Raw genomic sequence first — 19,425 nt, forward strand, 5'->3', positions numbered from 1 at the left:
TCTTAAGCAGTACTGCCGCCCCCTGGAGACACCTCGCAGCCTACTTTATTCACCTTAAACCAGCCGATGGATGCGTCTGAATTTTTCGTTTGGCTTTTCAAATGAACCGATTCGCTCCACTAGTGAATGGACACCTCACTAATTATAGGGAATGACTTTGTGACTTTTTTTTTTTTGCTCTCTTTTCAGAACTCGGCTTTAACAAAACAAAAGCCCCTCTAACACTTTTATACTGACGCATGACTGCAACTCAGCTCTTCGGGGCAGTCAGGAGAGGATGTGGGCTTAAAAGTTCTTTGTCTGAAAGACAAGCGGCAGCAATAAGCCTTGCTGGATGCTCAGCATGTTAATCAATAAGGCTCTGATGTTTCTTAGAGATTCTCAGAGGGGCAATCTTAGTCCTTTTTATTTTTTATTTTTTTTGTTGAGTAATTCATGTGTTCCAGTCTTTGCTCTCATGGCTGCTTGCCATCCCTTTTGACAGCTGTCCAATGAAACAAGATGCAATCCTTTTCCAAAGCCCTTGATTAACATTTTTCTCCCCCCACCTTTCTGCCCTCTTCTCACACCCTCTCCTTGTCCCTTGTTATCTCGTTATTCTGGTGTCTTCCCACCTTGCTCTTCACCTTTACCTTCATCCCTAACTCTTCTGCACCTCTCCTTTCACCACCTGCCTCTCCTTCCTGTGTTGTTTTCCTCTCTGGCAACTTGCTCTCCTGTCGTCCTGTTTAACATCTCACTTGGTGGTTTCTATTTTCCTTGTTTTCATACTTTCTTTTAACACCGTATCCCTCTTTTTTTTTCTGTCCATCCCCATCCTGTTTTTGCAGGAGGAGTTGCGGGAGCTGAGGCAGCAGCCCATTGACCCCCAGGCTGAGCAGGAGATCATTGACAGCATCGAGGAGGTCTACTTCTCAAATGACTCCTTCGACATGGTGCAACATGAACTGGAGGTCAGACACTCTGCATGAACGCCAGAGCTTCTGTTATCGAGTGAACGATTACAGCTCACTTTAAAACGACGACAAGAGATTTGAGTCCCCCCCCCCCCCCCACCCCCCGTCCCATAAAGTAACGATTCCATCGAACCCACCACATTTCAATAACCTTGATAACAACAGAACTGCATTTCTAATGTGAATGACTATGGCTTATTGTGCACTGAGCCCCATCTGACTGGCAGGAATAAAGCTCTTTTTCACCTGAGCTGCTGTCTCTTACACTTCTGCTGAGCCGCATGCATATCATTGAAGTCCGGATTGATGGATTGCATCCGCTCAACAGAAGAAAGGTGTGAAATCTCATTAGATTTATCTTGGTATTGCTACACCATCTGAAATGAGACTCTCAGTCAAGAGGAAAGTAATTACCTATCATCCTTTGGGCCATGGGTTTGTAATATCTTCTTTCCCTAGCAGAGTTTGTTTGCTGTTTACTAAATGACATCCTCTACCTTCCCGAGTAATCTGGCTCATCATCTGGCAAAGTGTATCGACCGAGCAAATTGTATTATTTTTTTACACTTTTTTAAAAAAAATATTTATTTGAGGTTGAGCGACAGCTGTCTTCAGTCACACCAGTGAAACGAGCTCGAGCTCTTTGAAATGCACAGCGGGATATCGTTTAAAAAAAAAAGAAGAAGAAGAAATTAAGATTCTCAAAAGCGAAGATTAGCTTGATTGCTATAAACGAAATCCCTGCCGAGATCCTTAGCGCAAGAACTTTTATAATACCGTGGTTCTACACGGGGGAGGGGATTGAGGGGGTTAAAGTCTGCGTTTCCACATACAAAAGTGTGTTTGGTGCTATTAGCGGCGTTGGAGGATGCAGCGTAAACAGTCATTATGGTTGCATGTTTAGATCTGATTTGTGTGATTATAGAAACTCCCGCCTGAGCTGAACCTGCAAGAACTGGAGGAGTATAGAGACAAGCTCAAGAGACAGCAGGCCGCGGTAAGTGTCTCCGTGTGTTCCGTCTCGTTCACACAAGCACACACAGGCAACAAAGATCATCTGCTCTAATAAGATGAAGCATTACAGGCTGGGCTAATTATGTAAACTGGTGCAGACATCCGGTCTCTGAAGTAAATGCATCTAGGTTTTTTTTTTCAGTGAATATCAGATTTCTCATTTGCTTTCCGACCTTTTTTTTTCCGTTTTGCACACCTCTGTCAAGGGATGAGAAATCACGTGAAGGCGCTGAAGGCCGTCTTCAACAATGGAGCGTTTTGCCTTTCTGGGTGCAACAAGCTGAGAGATATGTGTCGTCAGAAGTTTGTAGCTCAGAAGCAAAGTTTATTTTCTCCTGATTTTTTTTTTTTTTTCTGAGTTTTTCTCGCATCAAGATCGTTGGAAAGTGTTTTCACTATGGAGGGGGGGGGGTTGACAAACTTCTGTTAATTTCTCCCGTAGCCTCCCGTAGGTCAGCTGTGAAAACAATGTGACAAATCACAATAACCCTTCAATGGGCTGCTATGTTTCTGGACTCTGATCTGAAAACGCTGTGGCGTTTCATTTCCATGGCCCGACACGAGTCGGATGTATATTTTCTGAACATGGTGGCCTTGGAGTTGTGTGTCTCTGGCAGCGGCTGAGATGTGACATTGTGTGTCCTCAGCACCGGTGAGATTAGCTGGCGTCATAAAAAGACTGGATATAAAAGTTTTACGTTTGAAGTGTGGCCATTTGCCGCGGTGCCGTGAAGCTCTTCCCAGGTTAGCAGGGGAAAGTAGTGCCGTGTGTCAAAAATGATAAGAAAAAAAAAAGAGAGAGTCTATTTTGGCCTGAGCAAGCACAGCAAGCACGACCCACAGTGCTGCATCAGCTGTGCAGAAATACAACATTTGAGGAAAAAAAGAAGCACTTAGCATAGGCCCCCGAGTGCAGGATGACTCATCCACATTTTTATTGTTTTCCAGAGAATGACAAGCCGTATAATACCACTATAATACCTACACAACAGATTTCTTTTGTCATTGTTGGGATTGATACTGATGCATAGGTGGCCCAGGGTTCAAGTCATAATGTACAAGAAAATTTAAACAATGCAGTTGATTTCACAAGGATTAGTCTCCCTCTAAGCAGCAGCCCAGTGTGCTAACTATGATTGGAAGAGTCCATGAAAAGGAAAAGACATGAGAAATGGTTGTTAATTGATCAGCGTCTTACAGTATCAGTCTACAGCTCCACAGAGACGTGTTGTTTAAACACTGATTAAGATGTACAGTAAATGTTCCAGTGCAGCAGACCTGGCTGGTATCCTGACAGCAGCCCTGATGTCCACAGAGTCGCAGCGTTAGAAAGAAGGACAACGTATAGATTTTCTTCTGAGCTGAGGATAAATCAATCACGTCTCTGTCCTCACACCGATGACCGATTGATCATCTGTTCTGTCAAAGACAATCGAAGGGGTAAAACAAGTATTACACAGGCAGGATTTTGAGGTTTCTATAGTCTTGAAGTTCTATAACTTGATGGGTTGTGACATTTGCTGTGTGAATGATAATCCTGCAGAGAAGACAGTGGGGGGGGGAAACTAAAAGAGAGATCATGGACTTCACTTAATGGCATTTGAGTTCTTTGTTCCTGAACTCTCGTGGCAGGTTCCCATGACATCAGCAGCGCCTGTGTTGTCTTCCTCAGCAGGTCCATTTCCATAACTCTGAGGTCACTTCGGTACTCACAGTTTCACAGAGTTGGCTTGTCAACATATTCTATTTTTAGAAATATGTGGGAGAGGAGGCAGCTTTTTTTCCCCTCCCTCTGCCCCCGCAGCCTGGTGTAGACTTTACCCACCTTTCTAAGAAGCCTCTAAGCTTTTGCTCATTCTTTTCGCTTCATCATTCCGCCAGCAATCTTCTTTTTGCTCTTTTCCACCTCAACCAACCCCCCCCCCCCCCCCCCCCCCCCCGCCTCACATTCCCCTTTTTCATATGTGCCGGCCATCCTCCACTTCCCCTCCTTTGACAGTTTTGGCTGTAGCCCACAGAGCTGCCTGTTGAGTAAAGACGATGCCTCAGACATGCGGCCCCCGTGGCATGTTGAAACCTGCAAGCCCGCTCGGCCTCAGAGCACACAAGCGTTGTCACACAATTCCTCTCTGAGAGAGAGTGGAAGTCTCTCGCTTCCTCTTCGTTTTTGGCTGTCAGCCCGCAGGCTTCTCATCGGCTGCGGTAATTGGTCCAGTGAGCTGTCAGGCAGAAAATCCGCAACAAGGTTTCTCAGTGAGCTTATCAATGAAAACGTGCTGTCCTGTGTGTACACGAGAGGCCCGGTTTGTCCAGCTCTGTGTTTCGAGTTTTTTTTTTTTGGCGAAGCGTCTTCATCATGTGCATCATTTGACGTACATGTTTAATTTATGGAGATAATAGCTGCTGAATGTTACACTGTTGTGTTTAGTAGCCCGAGCATCTTTTTGATTAGTCTGACCTTTTTAGAATGCTACTGGGAGATCTAGATTACTCTTCTTGCAATTTAACCAGGTGCTTGGTATAAGGGAATTTTTTTTTTTCTTTCTATGTACTGTTCCCTCAGATGAACAGATGAAATTACATCTGTTGGGATTTGGTATTTATATTAAGTGATTTAATTGAGTTCAAATTGAATTTGAACGTGCAATCTGCTTGTTTTAACAGAGCACTCCAGTCCCTCCCAGACAAAGCAGGTGTGGGTATGTGACGTTATCTGTTCCAATGGAACTTACTTAGGTAAAAAAAAAACACACCTCTTCAGTGGTAAAGAAAAGTTGTTAAACTAATTGTTTTCTGTCGTAAAACTCAATAACAATAGCAATAACAGCGAGAGCCCTCCATGAGCGTCACGCTCCGATTTTGGTGAGAACTAAGACCTGATGTGGACTGAAATCAATGTTCTGCACTGCAGATGAGATGCAGGATAAAAAATCCCAAATATGCTAATGGATTCTGGCTTAAAGAGACTGCTGCCTTTTTGAAGTTCTCAACAGAATTGATTTGGCTCCAGAAGCGCTCCAATAAAAGGCGAAAAAAAAAAACACCAAATCCGGCACAGAATGTTTTTGAGATGTTATTAGACTGTGAAGTCATCTGTGCGAATTGTGTACGTGCTGTGGTTCATCAAACTGGTGGCGATCCCCCGCAGCAGATGGGAAGGAAGCGGTAATGGTGCTTTCAGATTTCCCAGCATAGGGTTGCCCTGCGATGGCTCTTCTTACTGATAGCAGATGTGGACAGTCTCCTCACGCTGTACGCCAGTCCGCTACTTTAAGCTGTAAAGGAGCTCAAAGTGGGCATCGGCACTTGGGATGAGAGCGAGAAAGATACTGCACGGTGTGCACCACATGTACTCGAACCTCTGTTTACCATTTTTTTTCTTTCCACTCCTGCTGTGTGGGGAGCTTTGCGTATGAACTGGTACATTGACTCATATTAAGATCTCTTCATGTGAATCAGCGACTGTCGGAGAACACCTGAGCCATTTTTCTGTTGCAGTGTCCAGTCGGAATCTCTGACACACTCCTATGTGGCTCCTCTCAGCGCTGATTGCCTTTTATAGCGTTGAGTCTATGGTGAAACATGCCAGGGTTTGCCAGATGTTTGCTTAATTCCCATGTGACACACTCATTGTAGAAAGCCTTCATTATTACGTATACTATTATTGTATTTATTTAATCATTCGAGCTGCAGTTTACTTCCTTCACAAACATTTCAATGAACTTGATTCGAGTTACACCTTTTGTCCCGAGATTGTAAAATGAGGCAGAGCAACTGCACATGAATATGGTTCAGCACACACACACACATTGACAGAGTTTAACCCAACACCACGTGCTCTGTCTACGTGGAAGGAACTGTCTTTGTAGGAATCTGAGCTCAGTTGATGAGAGGGATGTTGTATGATCACATAAGAAACTTGATAGTTAGAAGTGACTATCCCTTTTTTCCCTTTTTTCCCTTTAAAAAAAGTCATTAGTCATTAGTAATGCTTATGCAATCATTGCCCAGACTTTATCTGGCTCCTTCGGCTTGTTAAAATCTCGCTGGAACAACGTCGTGCTGCGCATAACAAGGTTTCAGTTAGACCATGAAGGATCACATCATAGCGTGATGAATCGGGACACACTTAGCAGTCTTGCAGTGCGATGCATGTATTTTCTTTAACACACAGGTAACAGTCAGTCTGACAGATTTTCTTTTGGCACGTTTCTGCTGGGTCCACTGCTCGTCCGGGTGGTAAACGCGCTTTCTGTGGATGTGCTCTTAATGTCGAGACCCACATCATTTAGTTCTCGGCTCTCTCTGCCACCCTGATATCCGCTGTTACCGAGCAAACTTTTCACTTCTACTGACTCTAGTAGGTGGCAGATAATTTGAATTTAATTGACTGATGCTTGTCTGTCTTGCTAAAAGTAGCAAATATTTATTTTGAGCCAAACACATATTTGAGGTGTTCAGCACCTCTTTATTTGAAGCGAATGCTTGGTAAACTGCACAAGCATTTCCAATCCCTGTAAATAGTGTTTGTTAGCTTTCACTCTCTTACAGTGTGTGAGTTGGAGTGTATTTTTCTTTTCTTCCTTGTTGGTTGCCATTACACACAGTGTGTGTGTTTTGGACAATATTTTGCTCCAGCTGCTAAATATTAAATGCGTCGTGCTTGCTTTGCGACCCGCTCGCTGCACGATTAACCTCCATGTAAATGTGTGTGTGACTTTTACACACTTTAACTACTTTAAGAGGTTCAGTATTGGAAGGTAAAATCAGTGGAATACCAATAGATGGCATTGTGGCTTCATTTTTGCAATTGGCAGTTTTGTGAGTGTTTGAGGTACTATATGCACATTGTTTTCTTTGTCACCCATCTCAAATCCTGTGGGATGAACCGTTTCAGTTGAGCTTCATTTGCCACCTGCTCAGGTCTTTAGGTGGCAACAATGCATGGTTAACACATGCTGAAATGTCATCGCCTCCCCTCACCTCATCCACGGCATACTAGCCAATGCGGCCGCCTCCTCCTCCTCTCTACTTTGAATAGACCTGTGATTATTCTCCCAGAAAACTCCTCTTGTTTTCTGGAAATGTTGCGTCGGTACACAGCGTGTCGCTGCACAAAGTAGCAGAGCGATCTAAATGGAAGAGAGAAGTCTCACTGTGAGTGGGAAAAAGGTTGCTGATTAGAAAAGTTTTAACTGCTGTTCCCATCCGCACGAGTGGACCCCCGCCCTATTCGTTCAGCGAGGCCTTGTTTGTGGGAGCCCTCACGTGAGGTTAAAGTTGATTCGGTTTCCAATGCCCCATCTGCGTTTTCCTGCTCTATCCATCTCGGCTAAAAGCAGCAATGCACCTCACGTTTTAACAGGGGGCTCTTACTGACCTCACAACCACGCTTAATACGCTGCTGTATTCCAAACGCAGGACAGTAGCTCTTTAAATTATTACAGTTCCGCCGTACATCTGAATCAAATTGGTAAAAAAGCACCATGCAGAGGGTAGCTCTTTAGAGATCACAGTAAGAAACCACGGTAATGGTATTGAGGAAGACTCTGAATGAAATGAAACTGAGAAAGCGAGACACTCTCTTAGAAGGGTTTGCTTATTTGGTGCTGTAGATACAGACGGCACTGATTGTTATTCTTGCCCCATCCTCAAAGCAAGATTACAATGCCGTAGCTGTTTCTGTGGGGGGACATGTGGGAGGAACTTCAAAATGTGTTTTTGCTCTCTCTATTTTATTTTTTTGTATTATTATTCTCATCTTTGCTCTTCCTTTCTCTATAGGTTTCTAAAAAGGTTGCCGATCTCATTCTGGAGAAACAGCCCGCTTATGTCAAGGTAAGCTTCCAGTGTCGACTTGAGGTTTTCATCTTGTATTAGTTTGTCAGCTGCTGAAATTTAATCCCAAAACAGATCAGTTGCATTCGACTGTCTGTGTTCGGGAATCGCTCCTTTTCTCAACTGGTGACATGCCGCGGTCGGACGCTGTCAAGGTCACTTTGACGCTGTCAAGGTGTCTGAGAATGTGCTCATAAGGGCGTGTCACCCCCTAAATGACAGGTAACCACGACGATGAAAAATCTGAGTCCATCCACAGATAAGAAAGAAGGGGGCCGTTATCTTGGTGTTCTTCATAAAACAGACAATGTGCTCTTTGTGATGAACGTGCACAGCATAAAGTTTGCAGGAGACCACATTGTCTGTTGTGATTAATCAATTCGTCTCACATTTTGTTTTTGAATAAACAACTTCTGTGGATTGTTGAATCTTAAGCCCTAAATAAAGCTCTATTCGACCGTTTGTGCTGCAGCCGAAGCCGTTCTCGACACACATCTCGGTGTTGGGTAACTCGGTAAACTTGGCTGTGGTAAATTACAGGTGATTTATTGCTTATCAAAAGAAGGACTGCCAGGAGACCAAAGTTCTGCTTTACCAAGAATCATCTTGATTTATCCGATTCAGCCAATAAACTTCACAAGTTCTCAATAGTCCCATCAGATTTACATCTCCACTGATGTTTGGTAGGTTGGATTTAGTCAGTTTTAGTGCAGTTGCTGACTGACAGATTGAACAGATTTGGCTTTCAGTGGAAATTGCTGATTGTTACCATTGATGAGACGGTCTATTAACCGATCATTATTTCTGCGAACGTCCCTTCAGCTCTGCAAATTTAAGGTCACAACTGAGCTTTTAAGTAGACATCGGTGGCTAATTTGGGAGGTTTTCCACCGACCCATCTCAACCTTTGTTCTGTCAGTCTGCTGATGCCAGGGGACATTTGTGTCTCAGTGACACACTAAACCAGCTAGCATTCAGAATCACTTGGACGCTACTCCTCTGTAGTTCATGCTGAAAACTCAATGTGAACATACAGCATATCCTTCAGGGGTTTCTTCCCACTATGTTTTTGCACATTTTTCTCTTTTTATTTTATTTTTTAGTACGTGTCCTCTGTGTGTGGTGTTTGATAAAACGGGGACACAGAAAACACACGTCCAAGGGGCTTCAGGATGCTTCTGCTTACAGCTCCTGTGCTGTGCGTAACGCACCAGTGGACACAAAAAAAAAATAGCACAGAGTCATACACTCATGCCTGAGCGCTTGAGATGTTGAACCGCAGAGCGTCTAATATGATTCATAGCTATAGAGAGACCTGTCTGATCACTCCTGGTCCCCCTGGGACACATGGTCTCCACTTGTGTTCAGAAAGCGTGATGAGATTTTCTCAGGTGAAATATTACACGGATTCCACAGCCAATGCTGTTGATTCATTTACCACCGTTTGTTACTCGTCTTTTAGCGTGTATTATTCAGCTGTGGATATTTTTTTTTGTCCCTTTTTGATGTAAAACCTCTGCATTCGTTGACTCGTCTACTAAAAAATTCAGGAGTTCAAGCTTCGACTGGCCTCTCTTCTGTCCTCAGTTAGATTTGGGCAGTTTCAAACCAAGTCTTGGAGTGGCACGACCCCTAGACTTTACTGGTATTCAGTTATTATCTGGTGCAAATAAATATTTTCTGTATGCCACTGCTGTTGCCTTCACCTTTGATCCCGCTTTCGCCTCCGTTCTAAGAGATGTGTCCAGCATTTGTGGTCATACCTCCCAATAACAAAGGGCTTTTAGGCTTTTTCACTGAGGACACTTGAAATTGACAAGAATTGGATGTGACGGGGTGGCTGATGCCGCTAGTGATGTTCAGGTATCAACACGAACCGTTGAATGTGGTGACCTAAACATATTGTAATGAACCCTGCAGTTGTGCATGCTAAATGGCATTCATATTTGCTTCCCATTGGCTTTGATAAACCAAATTTATCGGGGCAGAGCCCAAACACAGGCATCATTAGAGTTAAAGAGGCGTAGGCTTTGTGTTGGAGGGTCACAGAACAGATCTCTTATGAATGGGTGAATAAAGAAAACTCTCTTGGGAGTTCCGAGCTCCTCCACCTCTCACTCAGAGCTGTGATTGTTGACACTGTCAGAGCCCAGTCGTGCAGTGTAAAAATACAGCCTGACTTGACTCTCGACTTTAAAGTAAAGATTTCTGTCAGCCTATAGTACGTGTTGGGATTTAATTAATTTTTTTCAATAGTGACATTTTGTCTCTCTATTCAAAGTCTTATTCCACAAAGCATTTTCTTAAAGTCGATCGCAGCAATGCCCATAAGCTGTTTATTGGCTTTTTCTCTGGTAAAACCATTATTCAGTCCCCACCGCTGTGCATAGCTACTGTTTTTCACCTGTTACATGAGCCGGAAACGACTGTCAGGTTAAGTGTCACAGACAGGGTGGACAACTCAAAGCTGTGACGTAACAGCAAATCGGTGCCTCAGGCTGGACTCTGAGCGGTCATCACGGTGAACCTGCTTGTCTGTATCGATGTGTGAGTATTCTGAGCCGTCTTTTGTTTTTTCCCACGCGTCTTTGTGCACATAACGAAAGGCCAGAGTTTGTCCATGTCATACCACAAGGCCTTTGTGTTTGCTCATCTGCTGTGTGTGGATGATGGCAGGCGGCGTTTTGGGGCAGACTGCACAGCAGACTGTGGTTTTGTTTGGAGAAGATTCACCTCTGTTGGACCCAGAAAGAAGTGGTTTCTTCCTTGACCAGATTTGCCACTGAGCACATATCTGTTGTCACTTCAGAGACATAATTTGAACCGTTTATATAAATGAAACCGGCCTATGTGAAAGCGTAACTGTTTGTGTTTGTCATACCATTATAGTATTGTGTTTTTCTTTCTTTGTATTTAGCTGTGATACTGACTCTGGTACCATGAATTGCTTCTGCACCTCATGTTAAGTTTAGGTTAAATGAAGTTTTCCCTCATCTTAAAGACTATAAATCAGGTATAGTGTAGGTTTACAGTTATTAAAAATGCTGCAGCTAAGGTTATGGCTCCATGCTCACAGTTTGTGATTCAGTCAGCTGGATTCAGCTTATAAAATTAATCTTTCGAAGGCCCTCGTGAGTCATTTCAGTCCTGGTCACTTCCCATTGCTTGGCACACACAAGCATTTTTCAGATTTTAATGTGTGATTAAGTGGGGGTTCATGGGGTTATTGTCTGGGTGAAGCTTTTTTTCTTGTTTGTATCAATCTTTATTAGTTTATGTCTCACGGGATGACAAGTGGTATTAATATAAGGGATACAATATCTGTTGAACAAGTCAGTGTGATTGATTTTAGCACTGTTTGTAGAGGTTGACGGTGGCTGATACGAATAGCGTACTGTTCCAAAGAAGCCGACGATTAATCGCATTTCCTCTCTTGAAGTTTATGTATTTAAATGATAAGAATTAAGGCTCTATCGTTTTCCCAGAGAGTCGCCGTGTGACAGTTAATCTTTCAAATTTTAGTCTACGCCAGTTTAACATCCACCAGAGCCTGCCGATGGCATGTTTGATTGACGCTAGGGACTGTGTAGCGTGTTTCACTCTATTTTTGTACTTTTCGTTTCCATAGCAACAACGCTCTGCTGCCAACAGATGGCCCCGACAGTTAATTTTCTGAACTATCGCTCTACATCTAGCTGTTTTTGTTTCAGTTGAAATGTGTCCCGACGCTAGATCGAGCCGTCGGGTTGCTGAGAAGTTATTTCTAACATTTTAGAAATAAAATACATTTAATGATTGATTCTTAATATTTTGTGCGTGTGTGAGTCTAAAAGAACAGAGAAGATTCAATCAGGAGTTATTTATATGACGACTCACTGTTAAATCATACTTCATGATCGCAACAATCCTGCTTTAGCTTAGCGCTTTGAATAGTAAGAAGTGTGAAAGTGAAGCACAAATGGAGACGTTTTAACGCGTTCTGCTCCTATTGAAGGTCAAATTCTTCTATATACTTTTTCCCATGAAACCACCACTTTATCTTTTCACCAAGTTTTCTTTTTTGATGTGGATTCAACAAACTGGACATAGAATAGTGATAATTAGAGGTGTCGGCAGATGGAGCTCTGCTGCTGTACTCCCTGTTCTTAATCACACAAGCAAATTCCTCCAATAAAACTGCTTACTTAGCTTACAGTACATCAGAAAAGCAGCTTCGCTAAGACACTGTCAGCTTAGGCAAGGACACAACTCTCTTTGGACTGTCCATGAAACGTTTCTTTTTGTTGGTGTTGATGTTGTTTCTATTCCCCAGAAAAGCATCACATGGCGCGTTTTCCTCCAGAGGAAAAAACCTGGCTAGTTTATAAACCTTTGAATAGTGCTCCGAGGACTTATCAAGATCTTCGTCAGCACTCAAGATCATGAGGGCAGATTGGTTTGAATGGAATCACTGATCTTTTGCCCGCGGCTGAAGTGCTGCTGTCCTTGTTGGTTTTCTTTTTATTACCATTGAAAATTGATTTCCCCAGACCATATTCCATCGGTAAAAGTCCAATTTTTATTCTAACACTGGATCTTTTTTTTTGTAAACAAGTGACACAGCGATGGAAACGAAAAAAAACATCTAACAACCAGCTTCTTCCACCTTAGGCATGGCGTCTGGTAGACCAAGAACATAAAAACACAACAAGGACGAGAAGTGTCTGAGGGGTATGTTTGTTGTCAGCGGCGATCACTCAGGAAGGATAACTGAAATCTCTGTGTCTTGAAAGTTGTTGGCACTGACAGTATAGGCTAACAGCAGCATATTTAAGGTTTGTGTCTGGTTTCGATGTGACTTCACAAACCTGACAAATGTTGCCATGTTCTTTTTTTTTTTTGAGAGGGGAGGTTTTCTCCCGGCAACCCTTTGACTTGTTTCAGTCTAATTTTCTTGTACATTTTGTTGTGCTAACGGAGGCTTGTAGATTCTGAGATGTCGCCCTCTTCGGGTTTCCCCGAGCATTGCGTGGTGAGACTTTAGGGTGAGTTCTGGGGCGTCCAACCCTGGGAAGATTGCCAATGTCTTGACTGTTTCCCACTTGTGAAAAATCTTACTCATAGTGAGAGGATTGGAAGTGGGAAATGGCCTCATGACCCTTCCTGCATTGACGGGCAGCAATAATCGCTTCCGCATTTTGGCTTCAAACAGCGATGTGGTGTCATTGTTCATCTTAGCTTGTATTTATTTCACTAATACACACATTTATTTAATTTAGTGGGGGAAGTGGTTTGCTCAGGAAGTGAATAACTCCTGCATGGAAGTGAATTTAACATTCAAATGAACATTTTAAAATGGGTATACATATACACACTGTATATAATATGCTGCTTTGTGTTATTGATTGTGATCTCTATCACTGTTCTTCGTCTTTAATCACAGGAGCTGGAGAGAGTGACGGCGTTGCAGACCAACCTGCAGCTGGCAGCAGTCATTTGCACTAATGCGAGGAGGTAATGGTGTTCCGTTACGTGCCGCCTATTCGCTAACTGAAACAGCGGCTCGAGCAGCTCGTTCGAACTTGAGCTGCATACTAAGTGCTCGTTTCATAACCGCAATAATCTCCCCTCCTATATTCTCCTTCTGTTGGAGATCACAGTGTTTTGGCACAGTTTGATAGCGCAGAGGAGATTTTCCTGAAACGTGGTGAGAGAAAATAACATTCTGCGAATGTCCGGCTCACCTGGAGCCCATCCCGCAGCCTCGGCTGTTGTAGCCATCTTGTGTGCGCGCTGTCCAATAGGCCCTTCAGGCCACTCGCAAGCTCTCTTGCATTTTGGAACTTTGTAGACGAGTAGTTTGAGTCATGTTGTGATATAAGAATGCTTAAGAACTCATTTGTATGAAATCTTTCTCAGACTACACATTTTCACCTTCAGGCAGCTAAATTAGCTTCTGTTGCTGTCACCACTGCACAGTTTAGACTTGGTACTTGTTTACTAAGCCACTACGTACATCTAGTTGTTATCATTGTTGTTTAACGTTTCATATTGTACGACTCGCAGTGTCTTCGAATGACTGGAAATGGTAAACCTGACCTGGGACTTGTTTTTTGCAGACAACTTAGTGTTTCGAAGGAGGGGTTCACTGAAGCCAGCCTGGGCCTGTTAGCCAATCAGAGGAGACGACAGCTGCTGACAGGTCTACTCAAGTCACTGAGGACCATCAAGACTTTGGTAACATACACTTCAGACATGATATGTGTCATTTAAATTGCGTTTTTAGCGTGTTTAATCTGGTTTACAGTGACGCCCGACCACATATCTCCCCTGAAAAAGTCTCCTTAAACTGCAGGATTACAGAATAAGCTGTACCCAGGACCCAGCTGCACAAGTTTTGCTTAAGTCTTTGAATATTCCAACAATAAAGTAAATAAAAGGAATGCTCTCTTATGCTCACCAACGCTCCTTTTGGACAGGACGGTAGTTTAAGCAGAAACTCTGTGTCATGTTAGATGAATCATTGTAGCCCTCGGTAATGATTGTAACTTGTTCTCCACTTAAATCAAGATGAGGGTTAATCAGACATATTTTGTTTTGATCAAGAAATGATCATTTTCTTGTTTGATTTGCTCATCTTGGGAAAATGTTGAAAATATGCCAACATCGTCCTAGCTGGAAGGCATGAAACTAGCTTCGAGCCAGTTGTGTTATATTTATGTCCTATTATTTTCTCCCTCCCTCTCTCTCTCTCTTATAGCAAAGAACAGATGTAAGACTCAGCGAGATGCTTGAGGTATTGTCATCCCCTACACATACGCACACGTACAGAAATGTTCACAATTGACTTAAAAGGCCAAACATCAGCAGGGATCCAGCACTGAAAGCACAGCCCATGCAAACAGTACACATTCACTGACAAATGCCTATCTGTTGTGAAGGTCAGCAGCAGCGTATGGGATGGATTTGACACCCGCTGTGTGAAAATCCACGGTTACCTGGGCAGTATCAACTGTTTTCAGATATTTGTTGTGTTCGACCGCATCAGAAAACTGACACACAGAAGGGGGGGGGTCGCACACGATGCCGTTTGCAGTTTTTCGGAGTTCACGGAATAGTTGCAAACTACTTTCTGTTAACCCACGCTTCGAATCCGGTGCGTTTGCAAAATCCATTAAATGACCTCACTTCTCTGTTCCTTCAGGAAGAAGACTATCCAGGTGCAATCCAGCTCTGTCTGGAATGCCAAAAGGCCGCCAGCACCTTCAAACACTACAGCTGCATTAGGTACAGTATGATCTGATTGATACAGTGACATTTCACTGTATTCAGCAGGCCAAGAGGGCTTGTACCTCATTATCTGGCTGGCTGGAACATTTCATGATATGAAAATGATTCTTTGGTCTGGAATAGTCTGATGTCTGTTCCGCTCAGACAGAAGATATTTAGACATTGATCTCCTTTTAAAGTGTGTTTCCTTTGAAAAGCCCATTGAATAGAGCCAGACATTTTTGTTTTTAACCTGTTTTTCTCAAAGTTGGAAACTAATTGCTCTATTTAGAGAAACCTCACATGAGTTCTTGTTTCCTCTGGCTTTGTGCATCATCATCTCCTTTTGATGTCAAAAATCGTTTTTTTTATTTTTTTTAAAGCACTTTACGATATGCAGATAACGTAGGTCGGCTTTTAGCTGGGAAATGCGTCTTTCTGCAATCGCAGTTTTCAGCGAAGACAAGAATGCATGTTCAATATGCATCTGGCAGCATCCCACTTAAGCATATTACTGCTCATCCTCCGTAGAGAAGGCATCCAATTACAAGATTTAGGGACTCCGGCAGGCAGCCGGTAAGCCATGCCATAGAGACGGTTGCACGGCAACACACTTTAGCAGACATCTAAAACACAAGAGACACATCAGAAAATAAATAAAAAAACATTCCTGTTGCACGCTAATGCTACGAATATGATAACAACAGACATGTATTTCTGTCCTGGGATTAGAAAGGTTGTTCAAAGAAAGGTGTGTGTGGAAAATCTGCGAGACAACACAGGTTCTAATGTTGTGAACACGAATTGTTGATTGATAAGGAAACATTCTCCGCACATCCTCCCAGTGTTCTCTCCCACTTGGAGCTGCTGTCTTCACTGAGCTGTGGATTTACCCCTAACGGAGATGTGTAGAACTGAACTCGTCACCGATGTTAAACCAGTAGTTTCAAACTTTTGTCTCCCTTCTCTGGCATTGATACTGGTTTAAAAAAAAAAACAATGACCACGTGTTTTTACAGTCTGCTTCTCACAAGAGTAAAAAGTGTGTGCCGCCCCCCCCCCAGCTGGAGTATGTGGAACTTTTCTTGAACTCCCCCTTGGTTTTTCTGCCATGTTCGTAGCTGCTTCAGCCTATTCGTCTCCATCCCTGCAGTTGCTCCCCTCCTCCACAGCTCTGGCGCACATAAAACAGATTTCTACCTGCGTTAGGAATGTCGGCACGGACACCCGGTTTAAATCTCATGTTCGCTGTGAAATCCAGAGACGGTTACCTAGCACAGGTACTTTTAATCAGCGTTTAATGAACTTGTTTGGCAAGGGCTCGCATGTAATGAATCCTCACTTAGAAGTCCCACGCTCGAGGCTGTCAGTGTAGAAATGTGTCTGTAATCATCATAAAATGAAGCACAGCTGTGGCTGCAGGATTTATGCTTTTGGGTCGTTCGTCTGCCCGTCCATCCCAGTCTCGCGAACACAATATCTCTGGAATGCCGTGAGGCAATGCCTTGAAATTTGGGATAAATGTTCACTCATACTCTTGGATTACTGAAAGGTCACCGTGACCGCAGATAACAGATTGTTTAGCATAACTCAAAGACCTCAGACACTGATTACAACAAGGTTTCCCATTAATGCTCTCTCTTTTATTGTAGTTCCCGAAAGTTCCAAACCACATTATACAAATTGCAACTTTAACTTTCATTCTGGATTGATCATTTTGTTTCTGATTTGTTTTAGTGGCAGCTGCCTGAAAACATCCTTGCCACGCACACCTGTGCTTTGTTTTTCAATTACAGACAGAATTTGTGTCATATAGATGACACCGTGTCACTTCTGTGCCACAGAGAGCCGGGATTTCTGAGGTGTAATCGAGAGTTGCTGTTACATTTTCCTTAATTACACTATTTGTGATCATTCCAGTTAAGCTTCAGCAGGAGCAAAGTACAATAAGAAGACCTCGCCAGTTTATTCATAGCCACAGTGCCTTCCTGCTCCTCCTTATGGTTGCAGTGCAGGTTCTCTTATGGCAGCAGAATCCCAAGCAGAGTTGGTTCCACTTCATTTCTCCCATTTGCCTATTTGTGGCCAACATTATGTAGCACTTTTACTGTATGCAGAGGCGAATTGATGCATTTCTGTCATTTTCATGACTGCTGCCGATTTTTGGCTGGTGCCTCAACAGCTCTTGTCAACCTGCTTCTTTATTTAGATGCTCAAAATATTTTCGGTTGATTGGATTTTCACGTGAGCTGCTGGATTTTTCTGCCGTAATAGGTGGTGACAGCAGGAAGCAAAGAATACAGAGGGGTCCACTCTGAAAGTGCTGCAAAGAAGTGCCATAAGATGATCTGAACCGTGAAACTTTGAACACGCACAGATGCAGGCAATGGTGACTTTGTCAAGAGAAATCCACGTGGAAATATGCACACGTCTGTGTATTTATCTCTCTGTCTAGGAATATAGGAAAACAAAAGCAAAAAACAAGGAAATGTAGGGGTTGAGAAACAGAAGTGATAGGATTGAACCATTTACAGCTCCTACAGACTCGAAGCCCAAAACTCAGTCACAAGCTTTTTAGCAATGACGTCGGCACAAAATATCTGAAAAGAGAAATGAAATTTTGGTTCGGAAGCGTAAAACTCTGTATAAAACCGAAAACAAACCAAAAAGATCTTATCATGTTCTGTTCAGGCATGATCCATTTTCTCCAATGAACCCTGTCCTCTTCGGCCCCTCAGGTTTCTTTTCTTTTTTTTTTTTTTTTTTACCCACATAACCTCCTCTTTCTTTCTCCGTTCCCCTGCCATGTTTTGCTCTTTGAAGCGCTCCTCTTTGCCTCCGAGCTTCCACCCCTCGTGCCCTGTAGCGGTGGCGAACGTGACGGCAGCAACATGTGAACATCCGGCAGGCCCTTTGAAGCACAGTGCATATTGCCTCTTTAGCGAATCAATGTGGAGGAGCTAATCTTAAAGCCTAATGTATATCTATCGTCTGTGATAATTGAAAAAGGGTAGAGAGTGAAATGTAAAGGGGGAAAAAAAGGCCTCTCTTGGTTTCCATGTGACGCTGTTTCAGTCCTTGTGGTCCCTGCAGGGAACAGATTGTTAATTAGTTTTTTTTCCTCCTCATCTGTTATTTATGCATTCTTTCTGATCATGAAAGCATGGCCGTATGTTGGGAGGAGCTGCATCTACACAGTCACTGGACGCTGTGATTAAGTATTTTGCATTAAACAGGCCACGGACACAGATTAGTGGTGTTTCACAGGCAGTTACATACTGTGGAGGGTTCCTGGTTATACCAGTAGGAGACTTATTGGTTTGGCTTACTTTTGTTCAGGTTAAGTTAAGTAGAGCTTCTAAGTTGATTGGAGAGAGCATCTTTATGAACTGAGTTAAACTGTTTTAAAGGGGTTTTGTTCAAAGGTAAAAACCGAAGCACATCTAAAGAGTGGTATTTGTTCCAAATGAGTGAGAATCTGTTTTCTGTTCTGTGTATTTTAGTTTGACCATTCATTGTGGGTCATATTGAGCCCTGGTGCTGCTCTGTTGTCGATGTTTATCACTCTTTAACGTCTGCCAAGCCGTGGGGACTGGTTCCTGCTTTTCTCTGATTTCTTTTCAATACTATAACCCAAAAGCAGGGTTAGACTAAAATGCTCAGTAATGAACTGGGCCTTGATCCTCTTGGCCAGAGCCTCTTTGGTATATCTCCTTATGGTGGCTGCCAGAAGTCTAAGCCTTTGCTTGCGCGCTCCTGGGCCTTGCTTGTGAACATTCAGATGTATTTCCTCAGTAACCTGGATGTGACATTGATTAGTTCACCTCTCTTTAGTTAAGCCAGCTTTCTAATGTCTTTATTTTCTTTACCCTTGGTGCCTGCTGATAACACTGGCCCTGGTTTTTCCTTCTCGTCCTGCAGCTGAAAATTTCCGGTGTTATCGTTGCCGTGGCACATATTCACCTCACTGGATTCAGGTGGGGAAGTAGTGGCGATCGCAGCCTGTTTGTCATCTTCAGAGTTGAGCTTCGCACACTCACTGTTGGCTGTCGCTCCGTATTGCTTTTGGATCCGTGACCAGTATGACATCAGTATTTAGCTCATTTGGCATCTATTGTTCCACCGCTTAGCTCAAGTTGTGTTAACACATCTGGTAACCAGCTATGTCTCACGCTCGAACACGCACAGGCACACACAGGCTCGTCCAAAAAGGGTAGCGGCGTCTAATTTTGTTACCTGTTTTGCAAAGTGCAAGTGGGACTCAGTCTACAGTCTCCTCTCCGTTTCTCTGATCCCTCCTGCACACTTTCTATCCCCAGCTAAAGCCAAGTTGCTTAATTAGCAATTTGTTAAGGACACTCTCTCCCTA

The 19,425-nt window shown here is 43.2% G+C and overlaps 1 protein-coding gene across 1 annotated transcript in view; it reads left to right on the forward strand.

Annotated features, from left to right (window-relative positions):
- The window catches only part of vps50 (VPS50 EARP/GARPII complex subunit), a 90,519-nt gene that overhangs the window by 7,894 nt on the left and 63,200 nt on the right, over positions 1-19,425 (forward strand). The window contains exons 3-9 of the mRNA XM_072370028.1: positions 831-953; positions 1,882-1,953; positions 7,755-7,808; positions 13,231-13,301; positions 13,907-14,024; positions 14,548-14,583; positions 14,992-15,074. Of these exons, the coding sequence (XP_072226129.1) occupies positions 831-953; positions 1,882-1,953; positions 7,755-7,808; positions 13,231-13,301; positions 13,907-14,024; positions 14,548-14,583; positions 14,992-15,074 (557 nt within the window). The remainder of the gene's footprint in view (positions 1-830; positions 954-1,881; positions 1,954-7,754; positions 7,809-13,230; positions 13,302-13,906; positions 14,025-14,547; positions 14,584-14,991; positions 15,075-19,425) is intronic.

This window comes from Leuresthes tenuis, unplaced genomic scaffold (assembly GCF_036924035.1).
Source record: "Leuresthes tenuis unplaced genomic scaffold, fLeuTen1.0.hap1 SCAF_18, whole genome shotgun sequence".
Lineage (NCBI taxonomy): Eukaryota > Metazoa > Chordata > Actinopteri > Atheriniformes > Atherinopsidae > Leuresthes > Leuresthes tenuis.